This window comes from Lynx rufus, unplaced genomic scaffold, assembly GCF_022079265.1.
Source record: "Lynx rufus isolate CCGP_SWC_20201006 ecotype Redwood Valley unplaced genomic scaffold, mLynRuf1.p SCAF_14, whole genome shotgun sequence".
NCBI classification, from domain to species: Eukaryota; Metazoa; Chordata; class Mammalia; order Carnivora; family Felidae; genus Lynx; species Lynx rufus.
In genome coordinates, this window is record NW_025814828.1 from 38,227,220 (window position 1) to 38,250,967 (window position 23,748).

At 46.4% G+C, this 23,748-nt stretch overlaps 2 protein-coding genes across 2 annotated transcripts in view; one reads left to right on the top strand and one right to left on the bottom strand.

The window, feature by feature from the left end:
* Positions 1 to 506, top strand: part of MAOA (monoamine oxidase A) — a 67,736-nt gene extending 67,230 nt beyond the window's left edge. The window contains exon 15 of the mRNA XM_047076400.1: positions 129 to 506. Coding sequence (XP_046932356.1) covers positions 129 to 275 — 147 coding nt within the window. The 3' untranslated portion in view covers positions 276 to 506. The remainder of the gene's footprint in view (positions 1 to 128) is intronic.
* A 20,330-nt stretch (positions 507 to 20,836) lies between these two features.
* The window catches only part of MAOB (monoamine oxidase B), a 116,230-nt gene continuing 113,318 nt past the window's right edge, over positions 20,837 to 23,748 (bottom strand). Inside the window, exons 14-15 of the mRNA XM_047076102.1 lie at positions 23,123 to 23,185; positions 20,837 to 21,846 (exon numbers count right to left, since the gene is read on the bottom strand). Coding sequence (XP_046932058.1) covers positions 21,694 to 21,846; positions 23,123 to 23,185 — 216 coding nt within the window. The 3' untranslated portion in view covers positions 20,837 to 21,693. The remainder of the gene's footprint in view (positions 21,847 to 23,122; positions 23,186 to 23,748) is intronic.

Here is a 23,748-nt window from a genome sequence, read left to right on the forward strand (position 1 = left end):
CCAGTAATTGCGTAAAAAACTGTGCCGCTCTAGGACACACGCATGCATCGACTTGGCGGATACGTTCCGCCCGTCCTTGTCCATGCGAGCGAGAGCTGTCTGCTAATGATCTCTGCTCATTCGTGCAGGACGTTCCAGCTGTAGAGATCACCCGCACCTTTTGGGAGAGGAACCTTCCCTCAGTGTCAGGACTGCTGAAGATCATCGGATTTACCACCTCAGTAACTGCCGCGTGGATTGTGGTGTACAAATTCAGGCTCCTGTCCCGGTCATGAGGTTCTTCTGCCTGTGTCCTTCTGCTTCTCTTCCCCAGCAGCATCAAAAGCAAATTGTTGGCAAAGGCTGTGTCGTTGGACTGTTGTTAATATGCACCGGATTTAACCCCTCGGTGTAGTCTCATTCGGTGTCAGAGTAAAAACAACCCAAAAAACCACCTCGTAATTTCAATAAGATCAAACTTCATCGTATGATTTGCCTGTGTAGACTGATTTGTTCTGATTGGGAGAGTAAAGCCATGTGATCGATTTCTTAATTTCAAGACATCAAATTGAATTGCTGATCAGAAACCATTACCATGTCGGGTTTTTTCTCCTCGTTAATACAAAATGCTTGATGATTGCACAAATGAAGCATTTCACTTTCTCCCTGGAGCGGTTGCGTAGGCACAAGCCCAGCCTGTGACTGTCCTTTTCAGTCCTTAGGAAATGGTGAAGCTCAGAGGCTCATAGCTTCCTGGGGGTGCGAGGCTCCCCCTTTGGATGAGGGGTAGTACATGGAAGCCGTACAGATAGACCATTAGTGGGGGACATCTTGTGGGCAGTGCCTCAGGGATCTCCTGACCGCTTCTAATTCCTGTGAAGTTTCTAGACATCCGATCTAATGTTCAGTTGACTTGCTGTGACTTTTGTGTAGCTCCCCAGGGGATCACAGTAGCCCTAGTGGCAGGACCGTGTCCCGCGAGGACAGTCCTTATGAGCTCTGCAAGAGACCAGCTGCATTCGGTATCTTCTCTTCCTCCTAGAAGATGGCTAAACATCACTTCACTCATCATTCGTGATAATATTCATGCCGATTTCAAGACAGTATTGTCCTTTTTGCAGGTAGACCCTGGCTGGCTGAAGACCCCTAGTGGCATATATTTTTTTTTTCTTTTGTCCTAGGACCGTAGTAGAATTAGGCGGGTCTGTTAACTTAAATGACACAGTTACCTTTGAGTAAATACTGGCATGCTAATCTCTCTCAAGTAGGAACTGAAATACACCTGATAAATTTCCAATTGTTATTTGTTGAGACTACCAAATACAGAAAGGAAATTGGGACTTTCTAGCATACCCTCACTGGCTTTAGTTATTAAGTTCATGACAGACATGACATTGACTGATTTTAATACGAAGAGTGACTTCTCTATTTTAGGAGTAATGTGGGCCCAGAATGGTGCCCACCTCTTTCTGGCCTTTCCCATTTTAAAACCTCAGTTGTTGTTTTGTTTTGTTTTGTTTTGTTTTGTTTTCAAAGCCCCTTCCAGAGGGTTTCAGCCTTAAAACACTACTTTTTTAGATATAAGCATCCAGAAGAAAAATCAGCACCGATGTGATCAAATAAAGCAGTTCACAAGATTCAGTGAACTTGGGTACACAGGTGGATATGCACTTAACCCCCACGTCACTGATGAATGAAGCATTTTAGAGGAAGTTTCTAGATACTTGAAGTGTACTCTTTAAAGTACCAAAAAGTTTACATAAAATTTTTGATGGGCATACTTCCACACATTATTCAACAAACAAGATTCAAATTCATCTTTTTTTAATTAGGTCAATCGTTAAGTGCCTCAATTATTTTATACTTTCATAAGAGAGAATACCATTGTGTTTACCCCTCTGCTGAATGTCACATGATTGGTTTATAGCTGCTAAGTCTACTACTGCACCTTCTATCTTCTCCCATATTCAGGATTTTATTTCATACCCTTATTATCCTAATACCTCTTGACCTCATCTCCTATCTCCTATTGAATGGGAATTAAAGATTGCAGAGAAAAATCAACCCAAGTTTATTGCATAATTAACCTTATAAATTTGCAAGTCACTGGACCCTGATAACGAGGGCTTAAGGTATTCCAGTTTTGCCTGTCCTAAGAGCAAAGAGCAGGATTTTTCTGCCACTCTTTACTTTGTAATTGAAAAGCGTTTTAGCTAACGTAGGAGTTTGGGTAATGCCTTGGATGTGCTCCAGTCCGGAAGGAGTTGCCGCATACTATATCAAACCGCTTAGAGAAATCACATCCCTGATCTATTTCAGTTGTTTCTGTTCATTTACTGATTAACGTGGTTCTGACACACCTTTTGGGAAATGCTGATTTAAACCTCTTAACTGGCAACAGTTTTAACTGGGAGGAGGTTGTTAGCATAGCTAAGTCTTTAATGTAGAAAGACTCCTGAGTCTGTGATGTACCCTCTTCTCAAACTTTTTAGAAAACCCATTTCTTTCTCCTGATGAGAACCAGCCCTGTTAAACTGCAGCTTGAGCTTAAAAATGAATGCTAGTCCAGGTGTACCTAGGTAGGAAATCAGAGCTGAGGACACCCGCCATTTTGTTTGTCCACTGCCAAGATCCCATAGGTAGGTCTTTCTTCCAACCCTGAGAAATGAAAGGCAGTTTAAGCAGCTCATAGGGCCTGGCGTTAGCTTCCCAGTTCTGAAGGCTGAGTAGGCCTCACTCCATAGTAAGGTCGAGAAGTAGACGTAAAAAGCGAACCTTTTTGTCACGGATGTTGAAGAAGGACTTAAACCACACTGAAGGAAAACTACCGAAGGATTGTGAACTATGTTTACTTGGATTGTGAACTTGGTGCCTCGTTTTCTGTCTGAAATGTGCCCCAGTGCTACATGTGCGAGTACACGTATGTGTGTGTTTTGCCACTGAAATACGACTTTGCCTGTGTGGTACTGTTTTGTTTGTTAATAAAGTGCACTCCCATCCCTGATTCAGACCTGGCTCCTCTTTTCAGTCAGTGCTCCCCAGGTTGACTGGCTTCATAGAGCAGGAGGTCACCAGCAGGCCTCATCCATGGATAATGGGCTGAAAAGGCCACTTTGTATGGACTCCCAAATTCTCAGACTTCCACGTGACTCTTCTGTTGTACCGAGGGTTCCGGGGAGCTGATTAAATGCTAGGACATTGTGTTCCTGACGGGGCCACAATCAGTGTGGAGTCTGATGGAAGCTTTCTCAGCTTAGGATACCTTGAGCAAATCACCGTGGTTTTCTGCTTCAGTCTTCATCTGGAAAAGGGTGGGCTGTACTTGATGGCTTCTAAAGATTCTTTTTCATGTCAGTATTATGTGATGTACACATTTGTTGCCAGCACTCTGCCTATTTTTTTTTTTTTTTGAATTTTGCATCCTTTAAAAAAAACTATTATTTAAATTCAAGTTAGTTAACATACAGGGTAGTCTTGGCTTCAGGAGTAGAACCCAGTGATTCATCTCTTATATATATGACACCCAGTGTTCATCCCGAACAGCGCCCTCCTTGGTGCCCATCACCCATTTAACCCATCCCCCCACCTTTCCAGGGACCCTCAGTTTGTTTTCTGTATGTAAGAGTCTCTTATGGCTTGCCTCCCTCTCTGTTTTTATCTTATTTTTCCTTCCCTTCCCCTGTGTTCATCTGTTGGGTTTCTTAAATCCCACATATGAGTGACATCATGTGATATTTGTCTTTTCTCTGACTGCCTTATTTCGCTTAGCACTCTATTTTTGTAAGGGCAAGTCACTTAGCCTTTCTGTGTCTTTTTTATCTTTTTTTTTTTTTTTTTTTTGAGGGTGGGGAGGAGAAAGAGAGCCAGAATGTGAGCCCGGGAGGGGCAGAGAGAGAGGAGGAGAGACAGAATCCCAAGCAGGCTCCATGCTATCAGCACAGAGCCCATCGCGAGGCTCGAACTCACGAACCACGAGATCGTGACTTGAGCTGAAATCAAGATTCGAACACTTAACCGACTGAGCCACCCAGCCGCCCCTCAGCCTGTGTCTTGGCTCATTCCTTGTCTTAGGTCAGGTTCCCTGGAAACAAACTGAGAGTCGGGGCAGAAACTTTACTGGGGACAGCTCTCAGGAAATACAGCGAAGGGGGTGAGCAAGGCCGAAGAGGGCAGGAGTTGGCGGCCAGAAAGCAGTTGCAGCTGAGACCTCGGCAGACCCTCAGGAGGGGCTGGGAAGACGCTTCAGAATTGATCCCCACTGAGACAGGGGATCTGGCCTCTCTCCCTTCATTAGCTGCCCTCTGGGAAGGGGGTGTTTCCTTGACTTGGGTGAGGCAGGTCCAAGGACGACTGCCAGTAGCTGGGAAATCTGGGGAGGGGCATGTGGTAGCCACTTGACTCCCCACGAACATACAGTCGCCCTTTGTCACGGAAAAGACGTTGTGAACTTGAGCTTCGGTTTTACAGATAGAACGGGGCTATCTCTGTGAGCCTATCCCTGTTAGATAAGGAAACCGTTTTTAGAAGGTTGTACTTCTGTGCTATGTATGGGCAAGAAAAAATTCAGAAGTGGAAGAAACTCTGGAAATCATGCAACCTCTGTCTCAATGAAGAAGCCCCTTCCACAGGTTACTAGCAGATCAAAGCAGGGGAGATGTGCATTTATAAGCAAGAGCCCCGAATCTGATGTTTTCAGGAGTCAGTCAGCTAAAAATGAACAGCAAGCAGCAGGGAGGGTGCCCTCGAGAGTAGCAGGGATTGTGGCTGACCTGGTGGGTGCCTCTCTCAACAGTATTTACATTCAAATTCCTTTAAAAGATTGCTAACCAGTGAAAACATTTGAAGGCTTTGCTCACATGTCAAAATTGTTCTGTAAGTTTCTGATAGATAAAAATGCAGGGTTTGGTTTCACGTCACTTAAATGACAAATTCTTTTTTTTTTTTTTTAATGTTTATTTATTGTGAGAGAGCGAGTGCTCAAGCAGGGGAGAGGGGCAGAGAGAGAGGGAGAGAGAGAATCCTAAGTAGGCTCTGCGTTGCCAGCCCAGAGTCTGATGTGGGGCTCCATCTCACAAACCATATGATCATGACCTGAGATGAAATCAAGAGTTGGACACTTAACTGACTGAGCCACCCAGGGGCCCCTAAATAACAAATTCTTTTGGGTGCTTTTGGTTTTCTGAGAAGTGGCACTATAAGACCAGCAACCATTTTGTGAAACTATTTTTTTTTTATTACATTTATTTATTTTTTGAGAGACAGAATGAGACAAAGTGAGAGTGGGGGAGGGGCAGAGAGAGAGGGAGACACAGAATGTGAAGCAGGCTCTAGGCTCCGAGCCATCAGCACAGAGCCCGTCGCGGGGTTTGAACTCGTGAACCGCGAGATCATGACCCGAGCCAAAGTTGGATGCACAACCGACTGAGCCACCCAGGCGCCCCTTGTGAAACTATTTAGAACACGTAAGAGAGGCCTGGTTTGGAAGGACAAAAAGAAAAAGGGGAAAAGAGCCCCCCCCTCAAAAAAAATCCCTCTTAGACCAGAAATCTCCCTCAAGAAATTGCCCTTCGTCCAGCCCACCCCAGGCAATGCTTATCTCCGGTCATGTCAAAGTCACGATTGACAAGAACAGTACCAAACTTTATTGGGAAAAGCATATCCTTCTGTCAGCGCTCAGTCTGTGCTGACCACGATGTAATTCTCGTAATCAGGACATCAATATTGAGATTTTCTTAGAACTATGAAACTATTGGGTGGCTCAGTCGGTTAAGCATCTGACTTCGGCGCAGGTCACGATCTCACGGTTCATGAATTTGAGCTCCGCATCGGGTTCTGTGCTGACAGCTCAGAGCCTGGAGCCTGCTTCCGATTCTGTGTCTCCCTCTCTGTCTGCCCCTCCCCTATTCACGCTCTGTCTCTCTCTCTCTCTCTTAAAAATAAACATTAAAAAAAAAAAAAAAAACTATGAAACTACTGTCCGTAGTAAAAATGCAAGGTGTGTCCCTTAGCCTGAAGAGGCCGGCTGAGACATCAGAGGAACAGACAATCACTCAACACATACTTACTGAGCACCTACTATGTGCTGACAGGCACCGTGCTGGGATTCAGCAGTGACCAAGACAGAGCCCACCTCACGGAGCACGAAGTCTAGTGTAGACGCCAAGGAACACATTCCCCGTGGGTCTGGTCGGTGCCATGACAGAGAGGCACACAACATATGAATGAGGCGGAAGTGTTCTGGGAGGACATGAGATTTAAGGGGAAGTTTCCAGGATATGTCCTCAAGCCTTTAGAAGTGTCACCATGTAGCAAATCAATGAGAATACGGCATCGGACAGAGAAAGGAAGTACCAAATAAGAAGATGGCTTAGTCCGTTCGGGCCGTTTCAACAAAATGCCGTAAACTGGGTGGCTTCCGTACGGCAGAAATTTATTTCTCACAGTTCTGGAGGCTAGAAGTCCAAGATCACCGGATCCAGCAGATTCGGTGACTGGTGAGGGCCCACTCGCTGGTTCCCAGTCGATGCCTTTTCCCTGTGTCCTCATCTGGCGGAAGGGGTGAGGGAGACTGCCCCAGCTTCTTTTCTAAGAGCGCAAATCCCATGCATGAGGACTCTACCCTCATGGCCTACACACGTCCCAAAGGCCCCGCCTCCTAATACCGTCAACTTTGGGGTTCGAATTTCAACGGAGGAATTTTGGTGGGGACACCACCATTCGGTCCAGAGCCGACAACATGGCTACATGGGAAAGAAAGTCACAAGCATCATCGATAAGTGCTGAATGTTAAGTCCCACTCGCTCCATGGACCATTGTTCACCTTAAGTCTGTTCCTGTTCTCTACCCAGCCCTTCTCGGCACCCCAAGATCTGTATCAACTAGGACGCTCTTCCAGCTCCCTGTGCGAAGGGGCCGCCTAAATTTGTTTTAAAAGAGTGCCATCTTCTGGCCAAATACTGCTATTTCAAGGGAAAGCCTAAAGTATTCACGAATTTTCATTCTTGGCGAAACGAAGGGGTGTCGCCTTCACCCCGAATGTCCTCCAGGCGCATTTGTCTGCTCTCTTGCTTTCCAGTTGCCACATGGATCAAAAACATTTAATGCTTAATATGTCCACAGCCTTTCCTCTGCCAAAATCCCCCAGGAAGGTGCTTTGTGAGAAGCGTTTGGCGGCTCAGTTTCTGTTGTGTCCGTACGACGCGGGGTGAGGAAAATTGGTGGCAGCCAAGAGAGGTGAAAGGAATTGCTTTTACCTTAGCTAGGGCAGGGAACTAATCTGGAAAAAGCGAGAGAGAGAGGCTGGGAGGTGGGAAGAATAGAAAGTTCCAGGAAGTCAACTTGGGACTGGAGAGAAGGGGTTTTTTCAAAAGCTGCCTTGACAAGCCGGGAACACAGAAAGCTAGGAGTCGTGGTGCAGTAAGATCTTTACACGTTGGGAGTCCAAATTGTGTTTCTTTTAGATCCTATATTGTACCGGGACCACCTTAGAGGTCCCCCAACGGCCTGTATTATTCTGGGCTACATAAATTCAGAAAATCTATGGCTAATAGTGCCCGGCATCCTGAAAGGTGTCTGGGAGTCCTGCGGGTTCGGTGAATGGGATCTCCCTGGAACCAAACAGAAGGACCTCAGCAATCGTGCCCTGGAAACACCACATCCAAGCCGGGTGAAGCGTGCACCCCAGCCTGGATATACACTCCGTAGGTCTCACCGTGAATTGGATTTATATTAAGAAAAGGAGGTCTTCGGCTGCCAGGGTGAGATGGGTTTTGTATTTAGACTGCGCAGAGCAGGCCAGAGTGTGCATCCTAAAGACAAGGTCACGGGGAGGCGAGAGAGAGAGAGAGAGAGAGAGAGAGACAGAGAGACAGAGACAGAGCACGAGTAGGGGAGGGGCAGAGAGAGAGGGAGACACAGAATCCAAAGCAGGCTCCAGGCTCCGAGCTGTCAGCACAGAGCCCGACGCGGGGCTCGAACTCACGGACCTCGAGATCATGACCTGAGCCAACGTGGGACGCTTCACCGACTGAGCCACCCAGCCGCCCCGCCATGTCAGCCGTTTTAATTCTCTGGGCTGTATTATTTTGCCATCGGTCCTATCGCAAATGACCACGAACTCCGTGGCGTAAAACGACACAAACTTAATATTGTAGTTGTGGAGGTCAAAAGTCTGAAATGAGTCTCACAGGGTTAAAATCAAGGGGTCGACAGAGCCGGCTCCTTCTGGAAGCTCCAGGAGAGAATCCATTCCTTGCCTCGTCCAGCTCCCAGAGGTTGCCAGCATGCTCGGCTAGTGGCCGAATCACTCCAGTTTCTTGCTACCATGGACACACAACCTCCTCCTTAACTTTGACCCTCCTGAGGATATCCCTCTTAGGAGGATACTTGCGTTAAAAATGGGGCCCACCCAGATAATCCAGGGTAACCTCCCTCTTTTACAATCCTTAATCCTATCCACAGAGTCCCTTTTACCATGTAAGGCAATAGATTCATCATTCTGGGGCTAGGGCATGAACATCTTTGTCAGGGTCATTATTCAACCTGCCACGTGGGCCTTCATGCTCTTGAAACCCAAGAATTAAATGCCATCATTGGTCTGTCCTCAAATTCCTTCTATTTCAGGTGCCTGAATTTGGAGCAGCAGGGAGATCTTTCAATGATTTAAAAACACACGCGCTCTCTTCTGCTTCTGCTAATGCCTCCACTCCCTGCCCCACCACACACACATCTGACTATAACCATTTCTCGGTTCCGGTTCTGTCTTCTTGATACAGAAAGACTGGAACCTGTGATCGTGAGAAGCAAACGTATCGTCTTACGTCAGCACAAAACTAGACTCCAGGTTTCTCACCCTCAATAAACGAGAGAACAGAAATTTTTATTCTCTAATCCAAGGAGATATCTATTCTCTGACCCAAGTTCTTTCAGACTCTGCCCATGACTGAACACTGTGCTTTTATAGAAACCTTCTCAGTCCCCCTTTTAGCTAGCAGAACCTCAAAGTAAAAGTATCCTACCAGGCCCCTGTCAAGCGTCGGCCTCCCGAAAGACGAGAAAACGCGTCGATTGGGCAACGCTCAGTTTGTCGGGCTCACTGCAGTAAGGGGGAACGCCACATTGGCAGTGGAGAAATTAGGGCAGGGTTGATGGAGTTCTAGGGTTTTCAACTTGGGCTTGGTGATCCTTAAGGCTGATCTTGCAAGGCAGAAAACTGGTTAAGATTGGCTGAGTCTACAGGCGTAGTGAGGTCAGGGTCATGAAGGGAGTCTTGATGAGCGAGCCCTTAGTCTTGGTAGATAATATATTTTTGTCAGTTCAGAGCATTGTATTCGAGGAGCAAGTATGTCCTAGGACAAGTTATTTTGACCGGTTCCCGTATTGTTCAGCTCAGGGACAGGAAAGCATGTTGGTTTCAGTTCCTGGATTTAACACAGAACTGAGAATACTTATGATTGCCACATGTACACTTTGATTTATTTTAAGAATTGCCTTTAGGGGGGCGCCTGGGGCCTCAGTCGGTTGAGCATCTGATTCTTGATTTCATCTCAGGTCATGATCTCACGGGTGTGAGATCGAGCCCCGCCCACGTCAGACTCCACATCGGGAGTGGAGATTCTCTCTCTCCCTCTCCTGGCTAAATCCTTTGGGTCACTGATCATATCTCATTTCCTCAATGATGCCTTTCCTGACAATCCCTTTCCCACAATGAATTCTCCATCATAATCTCTTATCATCGTCTTGATGTTCCCTCCCTAAAACTTTGAAATCACACATTTGTTTAAATGATGTCTAATATCTCCCCAAATGATAGCCCCCCCCCCAAATAGGGCATATGTGTGCAGAGATCTGGGGACCATTAGCCCTGTAAGCAGAGGGACAAGGTCTTGGGTGGCTGGAACCCCCAAGCTTCTCACTTCCACGCATGGAGTGACCTTAGCCATTTACCCAATATGCCATACAAATGTGATCCCTGTTGTTTTCCTGTGTTACTTATGAAAAGCACTTACTTAAGCCAGTATTTTTGGTACACATAGAGATTATCAGCAAGCAAGGACCAGAAATCATCATTAATATTCATATTTTCCTAAGCAACACCACTTGCAGGAGAAAAATTAAAACCCACTGCCATTTCCCTGGACCACAGTTCCATATGGTGCCTGGCATCATAATGGTAATGACATAGCTTCAAACGTATCCAGCCACAAATTCAAGTTTTCTGCTCTTTAATTATTTTACTTCCATTGCGACATGCCCTCAAAAGAAGGAATTTAAATGAGCCAATTAGTAACCGGAGGTCAGTCTGGAAGAAATAATTGGCAGGAACAGTCCTCAGATCTCACCAGGGCTCCTTGGATTTAAATTGGAATCTAAGAGAGAAGCATTTATTCATTATTTATTTTGCTCGATCATTTATGACATGCCCAGTCTTGAGGGGGAAGCTGGGTATCGGGCTGAAATACAAAATTAACAAATTAAAACTAACCGGCACAGAAAGGAACAAACCCAGTCTCGCCCCCTGCTCACTTCAAGGGCTGGGACTGACATTGGGCACACCCGGGGAAGGGTCTCCCTCCCCCACCCCCGCCCGCGTTTTTTAAAGTTAGGCCAACCTTCTCCTCCACCCCCTGCACTCCCACTCCTGGCGACACACATGAATCCGTCCAAGGTGAGATTTCTGGTTAGGTAAAGCGAGAAGACAGTATTGGGACAATATGAGGATCGTTTGGCATGAGGTGAGTGCTTTCAAGCCCCCTCCCGGGGGGCTGCTGATGGTTATAGGGCACAGAACCTCAGTCCTGTTCCCTAAGGCAGACCTATCTTTGTCAGAGGATGGGGTCTGGACCCAGTCTTAGGCCCGTGGTCTGCGTTGGGCACTTTAATTGCCCTGTGAGGCCAGGATATAGCCGGAACCCAGGAGCTTCCCACCTCCTGCCCTTGCCCCCAGCTGAGGGCGGGACCTCTGGATCCACCTGCCCGAGTCTCCCGAGACCTTGACCGACTCACCTGCCAGTCCCACCTGGGATCCTGCTGCTCTCCCTGCTCACCTATCCGGGTCACCCTACCAAGCCAGGGGTACTCTGTGATTGCAAGTCCTGATGGATCGCGCTGGGGGTACAGCCTCACTGGCCCAGCCCACCCTCCTCCCCTTGACTTCCTGAAGAACGGCCTTCTGGAGCAGAGCGGCTGAAGACACAAGGTAGAAACTCTCCAAGCTGACAATAGGGGAGGCTGCCCAACAAAGAGGTATTGCCCACAAGTACAAGCCCCAATAGAGGGTTCTCAGGCCCCAGTCTGCTGGGTGGACAAAAGGCCACTAGAACTCACCAAGCGCCTTCCCCGTCACCCATCTTTATCCCAGTTGGCCCGTGCGCTTTTTCACTGAGCTCTTTCAAACAGGAAACACACATAAGGTCAAGCCACGTAAAGGATCTTTTAGCAATCCCCTTCCTGACCCCCGGAAAACATGGCACACGTTGGGGGCCCTTTCCCGGCCACAGGATCTTGGAAAAGGAGGAGGTCGCCCACCAAAAGCAGACCAGGAGGAGGCCAAGGAGAGGCATGAGGAAAGGCTGACATTGAAGGGGAGAGCCGGAGAAGGAGCCCAGAAAGTGAAGGGGAAGGAGGAATCATGGGTCTCCCAACATCCCGAGCTCACCTGGTGCCAATATTGCTCAGAAATCCATCTCCGGAGAAGATTTTATCTCTGGGTTGACCACAATCTGATGAAGCTTATTCACACTAGGGTAAGACGTGCCAGGAGCTCACTTGGTGGGCTGAATGTGCATTTTGAGAGACCCCTAACCAAGAGGCTTTCTGATGTAATGTTTCAGACTACGAAAAAATAAAATGGAGGGGACGCCTGGGCGGCTCAGTCAATCGAGTGTCAGACTTCAGCTCAGGTCACGATCTCGGCGCTTCTCAGGAGTTCAAGCCCCACATCAGGCTCGCTGCTGTCGGCGAAGAGCCTGCTTCGGATCCTCTGTCCCCCCATGCCCCATGGTTTCTCTCTCAAAAATGAATAAACATTTAAAAAAAACAGGGACACTTTAGGCCTTGGTCAGTGTGTCCTTGCCAGAGTCCTGTCCCTCAGATTCCCCACTTCCTTCCCCCCCGCCATCTTTTTTGAGGGCACAAGTCTTGATTTTGTTTTGATTTATTATCTTTATATTTACATGTACTGCTAGATGTTGCCTCAAATCCTTTGGGAAGGAGCAGACAATAAGCAAATACATAAATAACAGCAGCAGATCGTTTCACCAGGTGTCTGAACATCAGAAATATACAACAAATGTTTTCAGGAGATTTAAAAAAATAACTACTCACCTTCTAACATCAGGTTATTATCATCATTGAAAAGCTGTAATAATGTAGCTCATAATGGATGATCAGAGTGAAATCATGGATGATCGCAGCAGTCTTTCTGAGTACTCTAATTGCCATGGTTCTTTTAGGGATCACAGCTGTTTGGGTTTTTAAAAAATGTTTATTTATTTTTGAAAGAGAGGGAGAGAGAACACAAGCAGGGAAGGGGAGGAGAGAGAGGGAGACAGAGAATCCCAAGCAGGCTCCAATCTGTCAGCATGGAGCCTGACGTGGGGCTCGAACCCACGGACTGTGAGATCATGACCTGAGCTGAAATCAAGAGTCAGATGCTCAACTGACGGAGCCACCCAGGCGCCCCAGAATCACAACTGCTTGTAATTGAATGAATATATACGGAACATTTCACACGAAATGTTCGAATGTCTCAGGGCGCATCCCCAGACATTTCTCTATCTATACTCAATCCCAGGGCTCCCCGAATTATATCATCAGCCCCAAACTCTCCCCTAAACTCTAACAGGCATGGTCAATAGTCTACCTGCCATCTACACTTGGATGTCCATGGGTATGTAATAGATCTCTCCAGTCTATTACACTAGACCAGGCGACCAAGGAAGTTTTCCCGAGGGTGCCCTTGGGATCAACACCTATGAGGGAGTGAGGGAAACAAAACTGGGCAGAAGGTGAAGTTGAACTATGACCTCATTGCCATAGAGGTGTCAGCTGAGCCCAGTCATTGGATGTGGACTACCCCTAGGGAGGGGCAGATCTTTGGGCCAGGGGGTTTCATCAGCTTACAGAAAGGGATACAGCCATGAGCTATCAGCTTCCTAACTTCCGGGGAGAAGGAGGACCATTAGTCCCCAGCAGAGGCATCTGGGTGGTGCACCACAGTATCCTCGACAAAGTAATTCTTACAAACAAATTTTTTGGAAAAAAAAATTTTTTTTTAAGTTTTTTAAAAATTAAAAAAAAATTTTTTTTAACGTTTTATTTATTTTTGAGACAGGGAGAGACAGAGCATGAACAGGGGAGGGGCAGAGAGAGGGAGACACAGAATCCGAAGCAGGCTCCAGGCTCCGAGCTGTCAGCACAGAGCCCGACACGGGGCTTGAACTCACGGACCGTGAGATCATGACCTGAGCTGAAGTCGGACGCTTAACTGACTGAGCCACCCAGGCGCCCCTTAAGTTTTTTTTTTTAATGTTTATTTCTGAGACAGAGAGAGACAGAGCATGAGCCGGGGAGGGGCAGAGAGAGAGGGAGACACAGAATCCGAAGCAGGCTCCAGGCTCCGAGCCGTCAGCACAGAGCGCAACGCGGGGCTCGAACTCACAAACCGCGAGTTCACGACCTGAGCCGAAGTCGGACGCTTAACCGACTGAGCCACCCAGGTGCCCCTGGAGAAAAACATTTTTTAAGTGTATTTATTTTGAGAGAGACAGAGACTGTATGAGCAGGAGAGGGGCAGAGAGAGAGAGAGGGTGAGAGAGAATCCCAAGCAGCGCAGAGGCAGACACGGGGCTTGAACTCACGAACCCTGAGATCGTGACCTGAACTGAAACCGAGACTCAGACGCTTAATGGACTGAGCCACCCAGGTGGCCCAGCATTTGCCAAACCTCCTCGCCTGCTAGAAACCCTCCAGTAGATTGTCTTCACCCTCAGACTAAAAAGCCAGAGCCTCACTATGGCCTAAGACATGACCTGGCTCCCGTCAAACTCTCAACCTTATTTCCTCTACCGCTAGTTTTCTGTGACTCTTGCTCCTGCCTCGCGGGCTCCTTTGCTATTTCTTTGATGTTCCAATCACACTCTCACCTTTGGGCTTTGCACCTGCTGTTTCGCCTGCCTGGAAGGTTCTTCCCCCAAAGAGCATACAGCCACCCTCTGCCCACACCACAACTTTTCCCCTACCTTGCTTGCATTTTCTTGATGACACTTCTCTCCACTGATGGTGCATCACAGTACTGACTGATTGTCTACCTGTTAGCATTTAAGCTCCATGAGGGAAGGGCTTCCTCAGTTTTGTTCACAACTATATTCCCAGCACCTAGAAGACCCGGAAGAGATAGTATTCAATATATACTTGCTGAGTTATGATTGAATGGGGATGATCCTATGATCCATATAGTGCAGTAGGCAAAAAAAAAAAAAAAAAATATATATATATATATATCAAGAAGATGTTGGGGTTCAACAGAGTGCTAAGAGAGCAAGAAAAAAGCTGTTTTGCAAAGGAAAATATCTAGGCTTTGGAAATACTAGCAACTCAGAGAGGTCAGGTCCTTGGTGTTCTGGATAACTTCTTTTTTTCTTTTATTACTAATTTATTTATTTGTAAATTTCCATCCAAGTTAGTTAGCATATGGTGCAACAATGATTTCAGGAGTAGATTCCTTAGTGGCCCTCACCCTTCTAGCCCATCCCCCCTCCCACAACCCCTCCCGTAACCCCCCTATTTGTTCCCCATATTTGAGTCTCTTATGGTTTGTTCCCCCTCCCTGTTTTTATATTCTTTTTGCTTCCCTTCCCTTATGTTCATCTGTTTTGTCTCTGAAAGTCCTCATATAAGTGAAGTCATATGATATTTGTCTTTCTCTGACTAAATTCACTTAGCATAACACCCTCCAGTTCCTTCCACGTAGTTGCAAATGGCAAGATTTCATTCTTTTTGATTGTCGAGTAATACTCCATTGTGTGTATATACCACATCTTCCTTATCCATTCATCCATCGATGGACATCTGGATAACTTCTTATAAGCCTGGCTCAGGAAGTGAAGAGAACACCTAGAGGTTCAGAACAACTCCCGGGGTGGGGGTGGGGGGGTTGAAGCTCATGTCCACCTCTTCCTGATTATGAGACCTTTGTCTTATAGCATCTCTGAGACTCAGACTCCTCATCTGTATAATGGAGATGATGGGGGTGATCTCAGGATTGAAAGAGATGATATACAGTGTCTTGTAAATAATACATGTGTAATGAAGGGTAGCTGTTATCACAATTAATAATAAGCATGATTATTATCCAAAGACGGTCTTGAAAGAAGGTCTTAAGTTATGTCGAGTTAGGTGCATCTTGTAGGATGCTTTGGACTCTAAATACCAGAAAACACATATTTAAAACTGTTGAACTTATTTCTCATATGGTCAGCCATCCTGAGTCAGGGTAGGCTATAAGCAGGGTGCATCAGCAATGCAACTCAGTTTCTGTGTGACTTTTTTAAAAATGTTTACTTATTTAGTTTGAGAGAGAGAGAACACACGTGTGCAAAGGGGGGTGCAGAGACAGAGGGAGAGAGAAAAAAATCCCAAGCCAGGTTTCGCACTATCAGCCCAGAGCCCGACGCGGGGCTCGGTCCCACAACCGTCAGGTCATGACCTGAGCCAAAGTCAAGAGTCGGATGCTTAACCACCTGAGCCACCCAGGCACCCCTCTCTGTGACTTTTTTGGCCCTGACCTGTTCTGTGTGTGGGACTTGTCATTGGCTTGAAAGTTAGATGGTTGTAGCGATTACAAATATCTCATCCAGACACTTGTCCATAGGAAGTATGGGAGGGGACTTTTTATTTCACGTGTCTGTTTTTAAGAATGAAGGTCCTTGGAGTGCCTGGCTGGCTCAGTCAGTAGAGCATGTGACTCTTGATCTCGAGGTTGTAAGGTCGAGCCCGACACTGGGTGTAGAGATTACTTAAAAATCAAATCTTAAAAAAAAAAAAAAAAGAGTGAGGAACCCTTTCCCTCACTTTCCCAGAAGCTCCAGCCTACCTCCCAAGAAGACTTCTTTTGTTCCATTAGGCAGAATTGCATAACATAGTTAGGCTTAAGTCAATCATTGACAAAGGAAACAGGCCCACCACGATTCGCTTAGACTGACCAGTACCCACAACTTGGGGCTGAGGACGTGGCCAGCGTAGTTATCCTGCAGCAGAACAGTGGGCGAATAGCTGAACCAAAGCAAGATTCTATTAGGAAGAAGTTGGAAGGATTGATTATTGACTAAGTCTAATACCCAACATTTTGCCCTAACTTGTGGCTCAAAAAGAAATGGCCGTTGCCGATGGGAATGGCCTGTAACATCTAGAGCCCCCCTCTGTGAGCCCCGTTCTTATACTGCTCTTTTCTATGGCAGGTTTCATCACCTACATTGTCCTTTGCTTAAGTGGTGCTTTTGGCATTGGGCACCTAGAATAAAGGGGCTCAAGGAGGCAGGGAGTTGGCAGGGAGGCTCTTACACTACTTAAGGACACAATTTATTTCCTGATTTTAACACTCCAAGCAGCTTTTAGAAAAACATTACTTTGAAGACCGTCTTGTCCTTGGGGTGCTCCTAAAACATACAGATGCATAATCCAAAGGGCCAATATCGCCAGTGAGCCTTGGACTCCAGAAGGGGTTATATTTACCCAAACCCAGTGTTGACCGGTGGACTGGGGCCCAAGCACCTGGCTGCACTGGAGGACGAACAGCAGAAGAGGAGAAGAGCGGACAGAGGACAGCAGGAGGCCAGAGAAGAGGAACGGGTAATGGGGATGAGGGGCTCACAGCCCAAGCCAGCTCTCTGGTCTTCTTCCCACTGCCCCACCCGCACCCTTTGCCATAACTCAGGACTTTCCTCCTGATTTTCTATAACACAGGGAAGATTCTGGCATTGAAAAGCTCTTGACAGCACGTGGGGGATAAGCTTAGGAACCTCCCCGCCCCCCGCCCTGGGCTTACACCAACGGGTTGACAAGTCATAAAGAAATACAAAGTCATGAAATGTTCACCCCCAAGTTTGGGTAAATCAGACTGTCACCCAATAACAGGGGGGTGCAAAGACACCCTGAGAATAGGGAGGCACAAAGGTGTCAGGAATAGGGAGGTGCAAAGGCACCCCAAAATAGGGAGGGGTGCAGAGCCCCTCAAAATAGAGAGAGGCAAAGGCCTGAAATAGAAACGGCACAAAGGTGCCCAATACATAGGAATAACAAGATTAGATACTCAGGGTGAAAGCACCCCCAATTTACTACTATAGCAGAAAGCTGCTTTCACAGGAGGATAGGGCCAGGTTAGGTAAATTGGTGAATTGGACTATGGACCGCTGTGCTGCAAACAAAGCAGCCTGGAGTGGAGATGGTTAACAAAAGAAAAGGTGCCTTGTCAACCCTGAGGTTATTTCCCCCTATCTGTCTCATCCCCAAGGCTGGCAAAGATAAACAGAGATGCTGCCTCATGTCCGCTGTAAACAACCTTCCTCCCAACTGCCCAGCGCCTGGATTTTCTTTTGTATTAACCCAAACCCCTAACCCCAAGTATCCTCGAGACCCCCTTTCCCTCACGTCCACAAGCTAATGTTCGCAGATTCACTGTCCTTATGTGCATGTCGATCGTTATGTTTGTAAGCCTTCTGATCCTAATAAAAATGGGGCAAGGCCCCTTATTCGGGGCTCTTGTCTTTTCCCGGACATTAGCCATCTCTCGCTTTCAATCCTGCATCCGCCCTTTTGCTGGCCAAAAGAGAACTTCAGACTTAAGAGTCTATGACCACAGCAGGTTAGGGAAAAGGAAATACAATACAATGAAATGGCCTAGAGGTAAGACAGTTCGGTATGTCAGACTCAAGTGCAAAAGCTCAGTGCCACTCAGCATTTTGCCTTGAAGCAGAAGAATAAACTGAACCAGAATGCTTAAGGAAGAAATGGTTGAGGATTAGTGAAGTAAGGAAAGGTGAAAGAAGAGGTCAAAAGGGATCACGGATGGGGGCCAGAGGCTGAAATGTCATTCTGCTGGAGTGGTATATGATATGTCAGTGACTCATTGCATGGTCTCAGCAGAAATGACAAGAGTAATCACATCAGAAAGTAGCAGCCCAGGGTCTGATTAGATCAGTTGTTGCCAATGCAGGAGCTTGGCTTCTAGTGTCTACAGACTGAAATGTCATTAAGATCCCCTCTCCAGGAGAATTTCCTGATGAATCTTGCTCAGCACTTAAAAAACAAACTAACAGGAAACAAACAACCACAAACCCAGCACCACATTGCACCTGGTTGTGTACACAGTTCCTTAGATTCCAGAACATTCTAGACAATTTTCTTTGGATCACAAGGTTTAATCGATTGTTGAAATGAGAACATGTCCTTCTTAGTTTGGAGCCAGGGCTAAGATGGGAGTAAAGTGATCCTGACAGATTGTCCAGGAGACAAAATCCTAAAGGGTGTGTAGTGACAGAGGACTAGGTAATTGGGGACAAGCAGAATTGAAGTTTGAAAGAAAGCAGATGGGAGGGAGGAATGTTGGCAGAGGTATACTCGGTTTCCATAGAAAAACTAGAAGTGAAGTAGGGGACATCAGCCCACTGTAGTTCAGTGAAGTCTCATGACGTCCCTGACATCTTACGACATCGCATGATGTCACATCCAATGACATTGGTCACTGCTGTTGAGATGCCTCAGTAGGCCAAGTGACTTCAGGGCTGTGCGTGGAAAGGGACGAGGGAAGGAGGCTCAGTGAACATTCCTACTTGAGTAGTCCTCTTGGACGATGGTTTTATATTCTCTGGACATGAATGTCATGAAGACTGACTCTTATGGGGACACTTGTGGGGTTTTATTCAGAGACTTTCATACTGACCCTTTCTGACGTTGACTACCCCAACACAGGCAGTGCCTTCCTTGTGGATGCTCAATTTTTTAAAAACGATCTACTTATTTTTGAGAGGGGGGTGAGGGACAGAGAGAGAATCTGAAGTGGGCTTCCGCTGACAGCAGAGAGCCCGACGCAGGGCTCAAACTCATCAACTGCGAGATCACGACCTGAGCCGAAGTTGGACGCTTAGCCAAATGAGCCACCCAGGCGCCCCTGCGGATGGCCAATTTTGATACCTATTCAGCTTCTCATTTTTTGGCAGTCTCTGTAAGAGTCCCTTGCTCTCTGGTCAGAAGCACCTTGAGCAGAGCCCAGGGCTTTAGATTCCTCAGGGGTGTGTCAATCGCTCAGAGGAAACAAACCCCTCTCACTAGGCTTGGGATGAGAAGGTAGCACCCCTCTCCTTCCTCCTTGGGGTGCATTGGACTCACAGCATGGCAGCTCTCTGGAGAGATCTCTTCATTAATCTACCCCATTCACAAAAGGCCTCCCCACTCTTTTTATACCCTCAAAACTGTTTTTTTACGGCTTTCACATTTCCCATTTTTGTCGATCTCAGGATTTACCTCGGTAACTGATAATTGACATGACTGGGCAATCGCAATATCGTGCGGTAAGTGTAGGACACAAGGTCTATGCATGTGGCATTGGGAGAACAAAGAAAAGGACTATCTGGCCCAAATGGAGGATCAATGGTCCAGAAGATTCCTGGAAAAGGTAACTCCTGATGTGATTCTTCCTGTGTTTTTTTTTATTTTAATTTTTTACCATTTGTTTATTTGTTTATTTATTTATTTATTGAGAGCGTGCATGAGTGGGGGGAGAGGCAGAGAGAGGGAGAGAGAGGATCCCAAGTGGGCTCTGCGTTGACAGCAAGGAGCCCGATGCGGGGCTCGAACTCACAAACCGTGAGATCATGACCTGAGCTGAAGTCGGACGTTTAACCGACCGAGCCACCCAGGCACCCGTTCCGTTTTTTTTTTTTTTTAAACAATTTATTTTTAAAAATTGATTTATTTCAGAAAAAGAGAGTGCACGTGCCCAAGTGGGAGAGGGGCAGAGGGGGGGAGAGAATCCCAAGCAGGCTTCGCGCTGTCAGCACAGAGCAGAACTCGGGGCTTGATCTCATGACTCTGGGATCATGAACTGAACCCAAATCAAGAGTCGGATGCTCAATCAGCTGAGCCACCCAGACGCCCCTGGTTCTTCTTTTTTAAAAATTCGGTAAGCCTTTGTGCCCCGGTTACATTGAGATCTAACTGATATGCAGCACAGTGTAAGTTTAAAATGTACATCACAATGATGTGACATATATACTGTGAAATGATTACTACAGTAAGGTTCATCGACATCATCATCTCATATAGATACCATTTTCTAAAGAAGGGAATGACAATGGTCATGTATGGATTTAAAATATACTGTGACAAGAACTGACCTCGGGAGTTGAGACGCATGAATATTTTGAAATGATGATATCCTATTCAAAAAGTAGTTTGAATAGGATTTAATGGACTCTGAAACTGTACTTTTAAATTAGTGAGTGTGCCTAGTAAAAAGCTTTGCACTGATAAGGAATATGAAACAGTCAACTGAAATATTATAATTATCTTAATAGTTAAAGCATCTTATTAATATGCCAATTACTTTGACAGGTTTTTTGGGGGGGGTATGAAAGGAAGGAGTTCTCTTAGCATCCTTATCATATCATTATGGATCATTTACCAAGCGCTCACCTACACATCGCCCATGATGGGTCATGCAATCAAAATGCATGCATCATCTAGGCCTCAAGGAAATTTTGACCAAATACATTAAACCCACAGTTATGTGCCTAATACTGGGTCTTGATTTGATCGGTCAAAACCTCGAAAGTCACCACCCCCCAAAAGAAGACAACAGACATCTGGTCAATCAACTTTATTTTAGATTGCCTAAATGTGTGCTGACCTCTGTATCCAGACACGATGGAGGGTACAAAGGGAAGAAAAGGCAAGATTCCTATCCTCCAAGAAATTAACGTCAGCCGAAGACGCATTGCACGAGACAGTAAGGCTTAAGGATACATGACGAGTAGCACTGCGTAGCACATAACAACTCAGTACAGAGCAAACCCACACAAAGGAACGCCATCAGTGACCATGGCAGGGAGTGGAAGAGGGTGATCGGGGCACACATACTGAGGGGTGGGAAAGGCAACAGACCTGTGTTCTAGCCCCCCAGGTATCAGTGGCTTATTGTAGACCTGGGGCAATTCATTCAGCTCCGCCCCTCCTGGCCTTGGTTTGATCACCACTATAATAGAAGGTGAAGCCTGGGTGGTCTCTAAGGCCCAGCGATAACATTATGGGATTCTAAGGACAAAGGCAGAGAACTTGGACAAAGAGGACGTTATAAGTAAGAGAAGAGATGAGCACAAAGCCACAGAGGTGGGGAAAAAACTAGCTTTCTCGTGCATGGGCAAGGTGCATTGTGGGACAGCGAGGACCTCAAAGAGCCTGTTTAACTACTGTAAAGATTCTGGGGGAGGTAAAGTGGGACATGGGCAAGACAGAGCGTGAAGCCAGGTACGGGGGACCACATGTAGGGGCCAAACGGAAGAAGACATACTGTGTGTGTTGCGGTCGGAAGTCTGACTTGTCTTCGTGCTCCCCACCTCATTCTACAGTCTACACGTCTTCTTGGAACTTTATTGCAACCCCTTCCCCAAACCCACACACCCGGCGGAGTAAGGGGAAGGTGTAGTTACAGACGCCCCCTCCTTAGAACCGCACAAGTAGACCCCTCTTGTGGGCCAGGAAGCCGAGAGCGGTTGCCGAAAGGATGGTGGTCAATCCAAGCAGCCTCAGCAGGCCTGGCACAGAGGGCAAATGTCTCTCCAAGAAGGTCGCGGTAGTGGGCTGCGCGGGGACATCCTGGATTCGGAGAACATACGCTGTCAGTTCGGGGCTTACGCGCTTTGCTCCAGAAATATTTCCTCCAGCTCTCTGAACATGACCCACTCTTGCCAACGGCTGGGCCGTTAAATGTAAAGTGCCCGCTGCTCATGACACGCATCCCCCGTTCTCCGCTAGGCCCTTTACTTGGCTAATGCGGAGTCATGCTTCCAGTCTTAGTTCACAGGCTCCTGGGGGAGCCTTTCCTGTGTCCCCAGGCCAAGATGGCCCCTTCTTTTCACACTCCTGGCGTGTCTGGTTCATGAGCCTTGTGCCTTCTGGTTATCACCTGTTCTCCCCACATGTTGTCGCCCCGTGGAAGCAGTGGTAGGCCCTTAACATGGTGGCCGCGGCAGAGTAGCTACAAAGTCACTATTTGTTGAGGGGAATGAATCCGCGGTCCATTCAGCCCCCAGTCCCATCTCTGACAGAGGCACTAAGACAGTGACGGGCACTGGCAGACCTTTACTTTTCACCTTGATCAAGGAGTAACTCTGACCCTTTTGACCCTTGTCCTCTGCAATGCATTTCGCTCTATAGGAAAAGTTCCTGAGGTGTTATTAGAAAAGTAATAGGGCGTATACTGCAAATGCTGTTTTTAATCTAAATCTGCTCCATTTCATTCCGCTGCATCCCTTGGACCGTAGACAGGGGATGCTGACATATCTTCCTTTCGTTTCCTACCCCTTGTTGGGAATCACCAGGTTAGAGATATATTCAGCAGGCAATCATTGAGTTCTTAATATGTCCTAGAACTCTCTGGCCCCAAAAAAAAAAAAAAAAAAAATCGTGGTTTTTTTCCCCCTGATAATCTGCAATGGATGTGGCAGCTACAAATTTATCGATTTCTTTTACATCTCTCTCACCTCTGCCCTCACTCATGGTTATCTATCTATCTATCTATTTATTTATTTTTCCTGAAAAACAGTGATTTTATTTTATTTACCTATTTATTTGTATTTATTTTTTATTTTATTATTTATGTATTTTTTAAATACATAATTCATTGTCAAATTGGTTTCCATTTTTTTCTGAAAAACCGGGGATTTTATTTTATTTTGATTTTTTTTAATTTTTAAATTTTTTTTAATATGAAATTTATTGTCCAACTGGTCTCCATCATGGTTATCTTTTTAAGCATGCATGGGTTGACTCGCTTAGGGAAAGGCGTGGGACTATATACAAGCGGTTCTTTCTGCAAATAATTGTTTTTAGAGAAAGGAGATTTAAATTCATGAAACAAAATGCAACCTACCACTGACTCTGGTTCTGCCTGCCAGATTTCATCCTCTGGGATCTTCCCCATGGCATGCAGGATCTGAAAAGAAAGAGTATTTTCGCGAATAGTAAAAGTGACACCATCTTCCTGCGAATCTGCTCTTGGAAGGACTAACTGGGGGCGCCTGGGTGGCTCAGTCGGCTAATCGTCCAACTTTGGCTCAGGTCATGATTCTACGGTTTGTGAGTTCAAGCGCCCATGTCTGGCTCTGCGCTGATAGTGTGGAGCCTGCTTCGGATTCTGTGTCTCCCTCTCTCTCTACCCCTCCCCCCACTCGTGCTCGCTCTCTCTCTCTCTCTCTCTCAAAAATAAATAAACAGAAAAAAAATTTTTAAATAAAAAATAAAGGACTAACTGAACGTCTCTTGGGATATCCCATCAAAACACCAGGGTAAAAGCCAATGTGGTCCATTCAACCTTTAAAAGGCTCTAAAATGTCTTTCATCTAGAACACAAGAGGCTCCAACTGTTAGGCTCACCAGAAATTTTAGTAGTTTTGAACATGAGATCATAGGGGTTGTCAGGAAATATATAAACGAATTCTGAGTCATAATAAAAATGTGTTTGGTTTTATATTAGACCTAGGTTATCTTTTAAGTATA